Here is a 13,979-nt window from a genome sequence, read left to right on the forward strand (position 1 = left end):
TTGGGTCGAAGGTGACACTCGAAAGGTAGTCCAAGCCCTGTTGAATGATCGTCCGGATTTCCCTTGGCGGTTATTTCCCATTATCACTGATTGCAGGGACCTTTTTGAAAGATTTTCAGTCTTCAGTTATTTCCTTTAGGCCTCGTGCAGGCAATAGAGCAGCACATTTGATCGCTAAATTTGCTTATAATCTCTCAAGGACCTTTACTTGGTCGAATCCTCCTTGATTTCGTTTTGCCTATACTTGTTGATGATATGAATGAATGATTTGGCTATGGACTTTTTCAAAAAAAAAAAAAAAAAAATCGGGGGTGCAAAACTATTCGATACCATGTCTTTCGGCTATAATAGATATAGATTTTGCTTTTGTTAAAGTGTAAATTGTAAAACCTCATGGGAAGATTTTATTAATGAAAAATCTTTAATAACGGAAAGATATCGTACCGGAGAGGTTTTTTATATTTTATCCAAGAAAAAGGGATTCCCCGTAATCTACGGCTCTACGCTGTTTTTTCACTTGTTTTACTGGCAAGTGATATAATAGCCAAAAAAACGAAAAACAAAAATTATTACGAAGCATACGTGTAATTATTCCTTTGGGTCACTGACTCTGACTCCCTTCCGTTCTTCTTCTACTCTGTATTCTATTCCTTCTTTGTCTCTTATTAGTGCTGCTGCTGCTGCTGCTGCTCTCTCTCTCTCTCTCTCTCTCTATCTCTCTCTCTCTCTCTTCTTCAACATAGATCGATTGCTTCTCTGAGTCTGAATTGCATCCCAAGGTACCCTTGAAAACCCTAATTCTCTAACGCTTCCTCTGTGGCCCGAGAAGTATTTCTTCAGAAATTCGCATAGATGATACTTACTCTCAATTCATATATGCATCTCTGCAACAGCTATTCAAATTTTTAAGTTTCCGCTTTACGAATTAAGAAGAAGAATCCAGATGCTGGACTTGATACCTAACGCTTATGCTTAATCTCTTTCGTCTTTCCTTCAGTTCCGTTGGCTGCTCTTTCGACTTCGCAAGTCAGAATTGGACTCTGATTCGGTCTTTTCCTTGGTTCGAGCTTCAAAGCCAGACAAATAAGTCGTGTTTATGCGTTACTCACCTCGAGGATTGTTTGTGAGTATATTGTAAAGTTTCTGCAACTTTGAAGATTAATAACTGGTTATTGTTATTAGTCGCACCGGATCCTGTTGTTTATTAGACGTTTTTTTTTTTTTTAACCTTGTGTGTATGTATTACTTCTCGATGCAGAGTTTGATTCGAATTTGGGTTCGAGACGTTCTTCAAATGGATAGTTCAGAGACATGAAAGTGCACACTATAAAGAGAATTTGACTCATATATTGAACTCTACTGCCTACTGGGTTATTTGTACCTTATTGTTTGGTTATTTAATCGAGGTGGTGGCTATGGCTTTAGGTTCTGTTTTAGTTAAGCTCGGGATGTTGTCCACATCAGATCATGCCTCCGTGGTTTCTATGAATTTGTTTGTGGCGCTCCTTTGTGCTTGTATTGTGATTGGTCATCTACTGGAGGAGAACCGATGGATGAATGAATCGATTACGGCCCTAGCGATTGTGAGTTACTGATCACTTTTCTTTTCTTTTGTTGTCTTCATGAATTATGGTTATGGAAAATAGCAATTGATTTCTGCAACTGATGGCAGGGTGTGTGTACTGGAGTCGTTATTCTACTAACTACCCGGGGAAAGAGCTCGCATATCTTAGTCTTCAGTGAAGATCTTTTTTTTATATATCTTCTCCCACCTATCATATTTAACGCGGGGTATGTGGATTCTTCTGGGACTTTTGCTTTAATTTCTTTTTGGGCTAATCTCTTTATCTTTTTCTATTTTGCATCCGAGTTATGGTGGTTGTACTTGTATGGGATGATCATTCTGTTATTTCTTTTATCTTTATCCTATGCTTATCCTATTATTAGTTTCAAGCGTTTTCCTAAATCTTTCTACTGGCACCCCCTCGCCCCTCCTCACTTCTTTTTCTCTATCCCGGATAAAAAATGATGATGCACGTTTTGGCAGCTCCCGACTGGCAGGTGACTCGGTTGCCTAGCTGAACAATCCCTACCTGGAATGTAGCTTCGGTGCCTAGCTGAATGGTTCCTACCTGGAAGGTGGCTCGGACGCCTAGCTGAATGGTGATAAGCTGGAAGGTGGCTCTGATGCCTAGCTGAATGGTGACAAGCTGGAAGGTGATTGGGACGCCTATCTGAATTGTACCTACCTCGAAGGTGGCTTTGACTCCTAGGTGAACTGTCCCTAGCTAAAGGTGGCTTTGACTCCTAGGTGAACTGTCCCTAGCTAAAGGTGGCTTTGACGCCTAGCTGAACTGCCCTAGCTGAAGGTGGCGAGCTGCATAGTTTATTGGTGCGAGTTGTAAGGAAACAGTGTCAGAGTGCCCGGGCTTCTTTACCCGGGGTGGGCACTCTGATGCTTAAGTTAGCGAATGCGAAGATTTTGTGAGAGAGCTGAAAGTAAGAGAGCTACGTTGCGCATCTACCTTCTGATGTTGGAGGTAAGGCCTTTATATAGGCATTGTTTGGCATGGGCATCACGCACTGCGTCCAAGATCTCCGGGAAGACGTGCCTAACTAGTCCGAAGTCCTCGGAGGTAGTTGTGCATGTAGGCCGACTTTTGCGCCTTACTTAGTTTCCTCCGGGACATTCGGTGTGAGAACTGACTTTCGAGAGACCTAGGAGTGACGGGATGCATGCAGAGTTGGTCGGCGAGCACATCTCGCAGGTCGCCACCTGGATCTCAATTAGGTCGGCAAGCCTTCGAGGGAGGTCGCTCCTCACGTCAAGGTCACTTAGACCGGTACTGATGAGGTACCACAGGTCAGCCTTGGACGAGGTGCTGCTAGCCGCTCTGAGTTGTGGACGAGGTCACCAGCTAGATTTCCACTAGGTCGGTGGCGGAGGTAGGTCGCCAGGTCGGCGGCAGAGGCAGGTTGCCAGGTCGGCGGCGGGGGCAGGTCATTAGGTCACCAGGTCGCTAGGTTGCTAGATGGGACTCCATAATTTTGGATAAGGCAAGTCATCGCCTGGGTGATGTTGGGATGTCATCCAACTATTCTACGATGCCATGGTCATGATGTCAGTGGAGGGACAAATCTGCCCTCATAAAAAAAGGAATGATAATAATGGATAATCTTAACACATATTGAATATTAGCAAAAAAAAAAAACACATATTGAATATTAGTGTGCTTATTGTGAGTAAAGGACTTGGCGAACAAAGAAGACAAAAGATAGTTTACAGACTAAAAACTAGCTTTGGATTTTAAGTTAGAAACAGGTAGGTGGCAGTGAGTCCTGATGTTTGCTTTTACTTGGAGGATCTTGATTTTAAGTCACTATTAACTGAACTTGTCACTAGAAAATAAGGGATTTAATATTACATTTTCATTTTCTAGTCTAACCAATACAAACTAATATAGAGTATGCCCAACTCAAACATCTCTCCTGATTCAGACCAATGGTTTAAAAAATTGAGGCTTGTACCTTGAGGCGAGGTTCAAGGAAAATGCATCAGTCTCAAACTTGAGGCTCATATTTGAAAGTATAAAGCATATGCCTCACACCTTGAAATGCCTTGTGTATTATTTGCATATTTATATGTATTATCCATATCTCTGTATGTATATGTATGTGCTGTTTCTATGATTTAATGTGCTGTATCTATGATTTAATAATGTGTTTAAAGCTATTATGAGGTATTATTTATCATTTAGAGCTTCTTAGTAATTAATAGTATGGATGCGTCGGCTTTCAGTAAAGCTCCTAATAATCTTAACTCCTTTCTTTACATGATCATTTATTTATTACAACTGAGTAATGACCCTTATTCTGTAAATTGAGTATTCCTATTTCTTCTCATTTTCCCTAGTAATCTGTCCTGTCTCACCTCCAACTCTACAGATATGATTTTAGCTAAGCTTGTAAACTTAGTAGGTTTCATTTATTTTAGTAAAACGAATAAAATAATTTTATCATTGCAATCTTCACGCTTTTCTGTTCTTTCTCTCTCTACTAGTTATATTGTGGTTGATTCTCACCACATGGATGAATTAGTTATAAATTTAAGGTATAATAGCCATTGGGCCATTTCTTGCTTTTTCTCTTGAAATTTGGCTGAGTTTGGAGGTGGATGCCACTTCTTCTTTACTTAGGATTTCATTTTCTTTTTTCCTTTGTTTTATTTTCTTCTGCCTTGTTTTATGTTTTTTTTTTTTTTTAATGATCCTAACAGTCTTTTAAAAGGACTTGGTGATTTGATCCTTTGTCCATTGAAACCAGATTCCAGGTGAAAAAGAAACAATTTTTCCGCAACTTCACAACAATCGTGTTGTTTGGTGCTGTTGGTACATTAATATCTTTTGGCATCATTGCAACAGGTAACATTTTTCAGTTATATGTATTTAATTATTTCACATCGTATAATTTCCACATTCAATATCAATAAGTAGAGGGAAAAAATTGAAGTCATTGGCCATGCAGACTCATTACAGTGAAAAGCATGAAAATTTTAATAGATAATTATTTCCATTTTATCTATATACGATATAGATGTGATTCAAACCAATAAAATTAGTAGAATATTTCAGAATAAAGCAAAAGAAATTAGGGAAGAAGGAGACAACAAGAAGGAGGAAGATTGGAGAAGAAAGGAGAAAGAAAGGAGGAGTTCGATAATCTCCTCTTTCTCTCACTAATCTTTTAACAAACTTGCTTAAATTACATAATTTACAAGATTGCCCTTAAGTAGGCATCCACATCAGCACTATACTTAGAAAACATAAACAAGATCTAAAGGCCCATAAAGAAAAGGCCCAATAAGAAAACATAACAAGAAATTACTAATAAGAAAGACACTAATGGGCTAGGGCCCATTCGGCCTAGTCTCTCTACACTCCCCCTTAAGTTGAGCATAGATATCCATCATGCCCAACTTGCTTATATAATGAACTAGCTTTCCTTTAGGAACACCTTTTGTCAAAACATTAGCCAACTGTTCTTCAGAAGCAACAAATGGTAGACAAAATTCTTCTGAGGCAACACTCTCTTGTATAAAATGCCTGTCAACTTCAATGTGTTTAGTTTTGTCATGTTGAACAAGATTGTGTGCAATGTTGATAGTAGCCTGGTTGCCACAATATAACATCATTGGCTTCTCACAGTCTATACCCAATTCATCTAAAAGTGATATTAACCACAAAAGTTCAGAAACTCCATGTGCCATTGCCCTGTACTCCGCTTCAACTGAAGATATTGCCACTATAGACTGCTTCTTACTCCTCCATGATACAATGTTCCCTACTACCATAGCACAGTAACCTGAAGTAGACCTCCTATCATCAATACATCTGACCCAGTCAACATCAGTTTATGCTTCCAACTTCATGTGTCCATGCTTAGCAAACAAGATACCTTTCCTTGGAGTCCCTTTTAGATAGCACAAAACTCTCTCAACAGCTGCTAAATGTGTATCTCTGGGAGAACGCATAAATTGGCTGATTACACTAACTGCATAGGAAATATCTGGCCGAGTCATGCAAAGGTAAAGTAACTTCCCAACCAGTCTCTGCAACATCCCCTTATCAGGCAACAGTTCACCTTCAGTGGCTAACAACTTATGATTTAGGTCAATAGGAGTAAAAGCAGGTCGAGCCCCCAGTTTCCCAATCTCTGCAAGGAGATCAAGAACATACTTCCGTTGAGAAATGAAGATACTATTCTTAGATCTGACAACTTCAATCTCTAAGAAATATCTGAGTTCTCCCAAGTCTTTAATTTCAAACTCAGTGTTAAGAAAACTCTTGAGATGAACAACTTCCTGAGTATCATTACCTATAACCACAATATTCTTGACCTACTTGAAGAAATGTGACTGTTAGGTGCTAAACCAGTCGAGACTCCTATGGAACTGAATGTCAAGTTGAGCATTGATGCAGGTGAAGAGTTTGATGATCTTGGAAGATACAGGAGGTTGGTGGGAAAGTTGAATTATTTGACTATTACCCGGCTAGATATATCATTTGCTATGAGTATGGTGAGTCGGTTTATGCAACATCCTCGGATTCCTCATTAGGAAGCAGTTCTAAGGATTGTTAGGTACCTAAAGGGTGCTCTAGGTCGTGGTTTGCTATACAAAAGTGGAGGGACTCTTGAGATAGTAGGGTATACAAATGCTGATTGGGCTGGTTCTATATCAGATAAGAGATCAACTACACGGTATCGTACCTTCCTTGGTGGCAATCTTGTAACTTGGAAGAGTAAGAAACAAACAATGGTGGCAAGGAGTAGTGCAAAAGCTGAGTACAGGGCTATGGCTCATACCACATGTGAACTAGTATGGTTGAAGAACTTGCTACAAGAGATGGGGTTCTCAGTTGACAAACCCATGAGACTATACTGTGATAATCAAGCAGCTGTTCACCTCTCTTCCATTTCCAGTCTTCCATGAGAGAACCAAGCATATTGAGGTCGATTGCCACTTTGTAAGAGAGAAAGTGATAAGTGGAGTGATAACCACATCTCATGTGAGCTCGGGGAATCAGCGAGCAGATCTCTTTACAAAGGGATTGTCTCAGGGTAGAGTAGATTATATTTGTGACAAGCTGGGACTATATGACATATACTCTCCAGCTTGAGGGGGAGTGTTAGAGTTCACAGAATAGGGGTATTTTGGTCATTTGAATTTATCTATTTGAGAATGAAAGGTCTGTTTTATTCATGTTTAAGTTGTGTGTTCCATCACTTATGAGGGACGATCTTGTAACTATGTTTATGTGAGACAAATACAAGTGGGTCGACTAGAGAGGACTGTTTTTTTCCTCTACTGGCCGAACCCTTCTTCTTCTTCTTCTTCTTCTTCTCTACTTTAACCTAGAACTGAATAGGGTTTTCACAATTTCAAAGAGTAAGCACCCACCCATGTACATTAAAGCATTATACAATGGGATATACAATTGTATGATATATGTCAGGAATTACAATTTATTTTATGTTCTATATGTGTTGCTTTGTATGGTATTTGTGTAAAAGCTTTGTGAACTGACAGCCAAGGATTAAAAGAGTATCCACTGCCTTTTTCTTTATAATTGCCTGATTGCCTCTCTGCATGTTTTATTTTAAAAAATACAAGTATTCCCGACCATCCAAACATTCTACAAAATTACCAATGGGGTGCTTTCCTATATAATCTTTTCTTTTCTGTCAAATCATAAGCCTTTAATTAATTTTTCCCACTTCAGACCATGTTTTCTTTGGTCTTTCCCTTGCTCTTTTAGAGACTTCACCAATTCACTCCTCACCGTGTATAGTCATTGGTCATCTTTACACATGACTAAATCATCTCAGCTGACTTTTTTTTTTTAATATCAATATTAGCTGACTTTCCCTCATATTGTCACTAATTGAAGCTACTTCTGTTGCATGGTTTTCTGATTCTGTCCTTTCTAGTCTTGCCACTGATCCATCTTAGCTATACTAATTTTTTTGAACATGTTATTTTTGATTGCCCAGAGCATCCTATTTCAGTAAGGATCCATACGAATAAGTAATGAATGGTATACTACACAGACAATGATTTTGTATGTCATAGAGCAAAAATAAAATACAATATGGTGTACAACATGCGATAAGGTGCTTACCTTGTTCTTTTCCTTGCCTAAAAAGGTGCTGAACATGTATGCAAAAAAAGGTGTAATATAAAGGTGCTACTTACAAAATGCCTTTTCATGTAGGTGTTGCTTAGGTGCCTGCCTAAGCATTGCCTTGATAACTATGCTTATGTCTTTCTTTCATTTTATAAAGAAGGATGAAAATTATAATACACACAATGAAGCTGCCAATATACCTTATATTGTTTCTTCCACAGGCATTTTTTTGGGTGAAATTTCTTTCTGAGAATGTTTATTAGTTGGTACATAGGAAAATAAATGTAAAGAAAGAAAAGAGCAGATTAAATTGATTAGCTTAGAATTTCCAAGTTGCTAAATGCTGGTGAATCTTCAAGATTCTAAGCGGCAGTTAATATCAATATTGAGTTATGTTCATGTTCTTTTTTTAATGTTTACTACTAATAATTATTCTTTTATTATCTATTCATGGTTGAACTCATTGGTTCTTAAACTCAGGTGCTAAACAGTTTTTTAAACGATTGAATATGGTTTCGCTTGACATTGGAGATTATCTTGGTAATTTCTTTAGAATCCACTTCCTATTTCCTATCTCATGCTGTCTTTTGTTTGCAATTCCCATAGATCTTGTATTCTTACCTGTGTACCACCTTTCTATCTACAGCAATTGGAGCAATCTTTTCTGCAACAGATTCTGTTTGCACCTTGCAGGTATGGGGAGTGCTTGAAATTGTAATATTGTTTATGAATATATAGCAATTTGCGGTTAAAGTTATTTCACCTGATGGTGTGTAGGTGCTTAATCAAGATGAAACGCCCTTACTTTATAGTCTGGTTTTTGGGGAAGGTGTTGTTAATGATGCTACATCAGTTGTGCTATTTAATGCAATCCAAAGCTTTGATCTTTCTCACATCAATTCCTCCATAGCCTTGCAATTTATTGGCAACTTCTTTTATTTATTTGTATCAAGTACCATGTTAGGAGTGGTTGTAAGTCTCTCTCTCTCTCTCTCTCTCTGTTGTGTGTGGGTGTGCATGTCATGGGGTTATTTTAATGCTTTGCTTTTTCTCTTTTGCAGACTGGTCTGCTCAGTGCATACATTATCAAAAAGTTATATTTTGGAAGGTTTGTAAGTGGGAGGACATTAATACTTGCCTTTACTAATTTCTGCAGTTAGGGGTGAGCATTTGGTTGATTCGGTTAAAAACCGAATCAAAACCGAATTATAGGAAAACTGAAATAAATCGAAATTTTTGGCTTGGTTATTTCGCTTAAAACCAAATTTCAGTAATATATATTATAACATATAATATATTATATAATACATTTAATATAATTATATTATATTATATACGTTACATATTATATAAAGAAATTTGGTTAATTCGGTTATTTTGGTTAACTGAATATCTAATTTTGAAAACTGAAACTGAAAATTTCGGTTTTAACTGAATAATGCTCATCCCTATCTGCGGTAGGCATCTGCACATGCAGGGTGGAGGCTTCTGCTTTTCCCATGAAAATTAATGTTATTAATCATGTAGAAGATCAATATGTTTATTGTTCAAAAATGATGAAATGGGGAAAATTTTGACAGAGCCTGTTTCATTTTTTTTTCCCCAAAACATTCTAATAGCTAACTATTACAAATTCCAGGCACTCCACTGATCGTGAAGTCGCACTTATGATACTCATGGCTTACCTTTCTTACATGCTGGCTGAAGTAAGAACCTCTCCTTCTGGCATACCTTTCTGTAGGCCTCATGTTCAGACTCTCTATTTAGATTCCAAATACAGTATGTCTAACTGCAATTTTGGCTACTTCCATGTGGATTGCAGCTATTCTATTTAAGTGGCATTCTCACCGTGTTTTTTTGCGGTATTGTGATGTCCCACTACACATGGCATAATGTCACTGAGAGTTCAAGAGTCACTACTAAGTATGTCAAATTTCCAGAGGAATTATTTCAAAAGATTGAAGCTTTTATTGTGTATTATCATTTTTCTTGAATATAGACAAACACTTTTCCTTTACTAATTTTTTTTTGCATGTGCTAATATTTTTTTTGTAGGCATGCTTTTGCGACATTGTCATTTATTGCTGAAATATTCATCTTCCTATATGTTGGTATGGATGCTTTGGATATTGAGAAGTGGAGATTTGTAAGTGATAGGTATGGTCTGTATATCTCTGAAACATCAACCATGGATGATTAGCATTCATGCTATCATGTCTGGTAGTGGCAAACTAATTCTTTTTCTGAATTGAAGCAAAAAAAAAAAAACGAAAAAGGTTGTGTATATGGGCTGCTTAATTACTGTTATTTATTTGTTGTATATTATTTCTTAGGTTGCATGGTAGAACTGCCTGCTTTAAACAGTATTGTTTTTCTTATACATTGATCTTGTTTCTACTGTTGTGCAGTCCTGGAACTTCAATTGCAGTGAGTTCAGTATTGGTGAGCTTGATTCTGGTTGGAAGAGCTGCTTTTGTTTTCCCCCTTTCTTTTCTAACCAACTTAACCAAGAAGTCTCCAAATGACAAAATTGGCATAAAGCAGCAAGTAAGTAATTTGGATTTTTTGGGATCTTATGTTCCTTCTCTACCAACTGACATATTCAATGAAAATTTTGTGCTGCAGGTCACAATATGGTGGGCTGGCCTTATGCGAGGTGCAGTTTCTATTGCACTTGCTTATAATCAGGTATTGCAACAATTTTATTTTATTTTATTGGTATACAGAAAATCTTTCAAGGGACTGGGATTCCTTAGCCCTCTTAAGGTAACAAGGTTGTAAAAAAAAAAAAAAAAACTGGACAACCCAACCACATTATACCAAGTAGTAATAGGAGAACACAACAAATAGCTTTAGTGGTTCACCTATTTCAATATTTCTTTTGGGGTGGGGGACCAGAAGATGAAGCTGAAGGTGGAACATTGATGTAGGACAAGTTATGAGTCCTATAAATTTCAGATGTTCTGGTGGGCTTTGGGTGACCAAGGATGAAGAATAGGTATGGAGAAGCGTCTACTTCTGTCCACAAAAAAATGAGTAATATATCAGAAAGAGGGAAACTCTTGCTATTGGAGTAAACAGCAAATATCACTTGGAAGAAGAAATTGGTGATATAGGGGGGGGGGACAGAAAAAAAAAATCCTGGCAACAATCATAATTCACTAAACCAAACTTTATTTCATCAAATCAACTCTTTTTTCAATTACAATGACTTTATTCATAGGCATCATAAGAACTCGGATGTCTTACAGACTCCAATTTGGACTATGAAAATGGCCCAAAACAACTTCTAACTGTTTTAGAACTAGGATAAACCCATAGGTAACCTAGAGGGACACTCAAATAAGGACTTGAACCCCTAAACAACTCTAATAACACCTTACTAATCCTACTAAAATTAACTTAATGTAAAAAACCAGAAATTACTAAAAATAGCAAATCACGATTTTATCAAAAATAATAATTATGAGTATTACTGTGAATAAGCCAGAAAGTTACCATAAATAGTAATTTTGGTTTAATAATATCAGTAAATTTTTAGAAGTTTTAAATTTCTATTCATAGGATACCTGCAACTAGAAAATAAATTTAAAAAACTCAAAAGTGCCATATCCTTATCAAACAATTCTGAAATTGGTTTAGGAATTGGGAAACTGTTTTATTTCTCCATAGATTCTAAGTTTCTTTCCATGCCTCTGAATTTGCATCAAGAATCCTATTAAAGACTAAACCATTGATAAATGATCAGCATAAAGAAAAATTATTCCTAGATACGTCTAACTCCGAGATCATTTTTTACAAGTAATGAAATTTTAATAATAGAAACCAATATGTGCAAGCAATACAAGAATCCCTTGGAGAGGTGCAAGATGCAACCTCTCCCATCATAATAAGAAGGAAGTACAAATTACATTGAGCTCAATGCAGTTGACCCCTATTCACTCCTTGCTTAGCTATCAGCCATTGCACTAGATGACCTCCATTGTATCCTCAAAGTCATATTTCTTGCTAGCCATTTGAATTTCTTAATTTCATTCTTGTAACACCAAATTACAGACTCTGGTTCCTTCAACCGCCCCACCACCAACTTTGAGTTTTCCAGAGTCAGCTCCTTTGCAATCTGCGCTCCTTGTATTGTAGTAAGCAATTCATCCCTACGAAAGTCCCCTACTCCCACAGGACCCAAAAACAAAGCAATTACATTTCCTTTCTTTATCTCTTAGAACCCCTTCAACTCAAGAGGGACCTGGGTTGCTTTGTGCACTCCTAACAAAATTCAATTTCATGAATCCTTCAGGAGAAGGCATCCACACCAAGTTTTGAGATTACTGAAGCTTATATTATAAGGGTGTTAATGCTCTCAAGGGATGTATCCTAACATGGCTCTGTTTGTTGTAGCCTTGAGAAAATTTTATAGGTGTGGATGTTTCTGTTTCTTGCTTTTAGAGTGTGTACCTCATACTTGAATAGTTGAATATGTGATGCATGCACATACTTGTGTTATTTTTGATCCCTGTGTAGTTCACAAGATCAGGTCATACTCAACTTCATGGGAATGCAATCATGATCACAAGCACCATTACCATTGTTCTTTTCAGCACAGTGGTAAGATACCTCATGTCTTTATATCTATATTTTACATGGAGTAGATTTTGGATGCTTTTTCTTGAGCAATATTTTATGTGTGGCCTTTGATATTTTATTCAAAAAGGCACTGGTTTTAGTTTACATGTCTTTTCAAGATATATAATTTCTTATGTAGCAGTGGTAGAAGCAATCCAAGATGGTTAATTAACTCATTTTGCTAACTACTTTATTTAGGTAGTGATTTGGGCACATCCTATGTCTATGGAGGGTGCCCCTAATAATTTGAGAAGAAATGTAAGTTTTAAAATACAAAAATACCTCTTCGTGATGATTTTTATCATTAGAAACAGAAGTTTCTTCGTCTTTTCAATAGGGATATGCCCGGTTTCTCAAAATTGAGATGTGCTCAAATCACTCCCCTTTTTAGCGGTACAAAATAATTACTTTGAGAAAACTCAAAAAATTATAGCAAGAGCATAGTCATTGATTTTATATGGCACTTCATTGGATTCGCTTTATTATAGCCAATAATAAAATTTTCAAAATTTCCTATGACACTTCATTTAAGATGCAATTTTGGTGATTCTTCAAGCTAAATACATTCAGTTCATCTCATTGGATTCACTTAAAACTATATTTTTTATGTTAGTGTTTCTTCTTACTGTGTAATAACAAATTTTATTCTTATCCATTAAAACAAACTTGTTCTTTCCTCTCAGGTATTTGGTTTGATGACAAAACCTCTTGTAAGGATTTTGTTGCCTTCACCGAAACACTTGAGCAGCATTGTGTCATCGGAGCCATCAAGTCCGAAATCCTTCTTTGCACCACTCCTTGAGAATGGACAGGGTTCAGAAGTTGACATGGCTTGCACTAGTATCCCCCGCCCAAGCAGCCTGCGCATGCTCTTTACATCTCCTACTCACACTGTTCACTATTACTGGCGTAAATTCGATGATGCATTCATGCGTCCTGTATTTGGCGGTCGGGGTTTTGTACCCTTTGTGCCAGGTTCACCAACTGAACGGAGTGTACATCCATGGTAATGCAAGGAATATCAAGAGAAATATGTAAGCAATTTATCTATGGATTCTTGAGGGTGATAAGCTTCTACTGTGGAGGCTGTGTAAGTGTAGCTTAAGACTTTTTATGAGCTTTTAATTTTGTTTAAGGAAAAAGAAGAATTATTTTTTTTATTTATTTTTTCTTTGGGTCTGGGGTGGGGTTGTGTTCTATATGGGGCTGCTAGGAACTTTATCCTGGCACTGAAAAAGCAAGACGGTGTTTTGTAGCATCATGGACCCAAGTGTGTATAAGGATGTCATCTATTACATTATTATTACATTTCATTTCATCCAGACTTTTCTGTAATATTCAATTTTGTAAGATGAGTTTTTAGTGTATGAAATCATTTCTTCTCTTGGGTTCTTTGTGTTTTCTTTTGGTTTGGTGATGTATTGGTGTCTTCCATTTCTTCTTATCTAATGAATTTTGGTTTTATCAGCAGCCTGTTCTTTCCTCATAGGACCATGGAGGCATGGTTCAAAGTATCGAGATTCTTGATATAGAAAAAAAAATGTGTATCGAGAGTTTTGGTTGATCGATAACTCTTTTTTGTATATATAATTTTTTACTGATAATTTGTCAAAGTAGATGTCATGCCATCGGTTGAAAACGGTAAACTATCGATTTTTAACATAGTGGGTT

At 37.0% G+C, this 13,979-nt stretch overlaps 1 protein-coding gene across 1 annotated transcript; it reads left to right on the forward strand.

The window, feature by feature from the left end:
* Positions 1-544: 544 nt before the first annotated feature.
* LOC104585829 (sodium/hydrogen exchanger 1) lies at positions 545-13,700 on the forward strand. Its single transcript, XM_010242836.3, has 16 exons — positions 545-779; positions 998-1,123; positions 1,259-1,583; positions 1,673-1,791; positions 4,324-4,421; positions 8,166-8,225; positions 8,332-8,378; positions 8,463-8,657; positions 8,747-8,793; positions 9,325-9,391; positions 9,508-9,608; positions 9,741-9,842; positions 10,094-10,232; positions 10,311-10,373; positions 12,207-12,290; positions 12,992-13,700. The coding sequence occupies exons 3-16, from the start codon at positions 1,416-1,418 to the stop codon at positions 13,316-13,318; spliced, it is 1,617 nt and encodes a 538-aa protein (XP_010241138.1). The 5' UTR covers positions 545-779; positions 998-1,123; positions 1,259-1,415; the 3' UTR covers positions 13,319-13,700.
* The last annotated feature ends 279 nt before the right edge of the window (positions 13,701-13,979 follow it).

The sequence above is a fragment of the Nelumbo nucifera genome, chromosome 4 (genome assembly GCF_055504915.1).
Source record: "Nelumbo nucifera cultivar China Antique chromosome 4, China Antique-T2T, whole genome shotgun sequence".
Classification (NCBI taxonomy): Eukaryota; Viridiplantae; Streptophyta; class Magnoliopsida; order Proteales; family Nelumbonaceae; genus Nelumbo; species Nelumbo nucifera.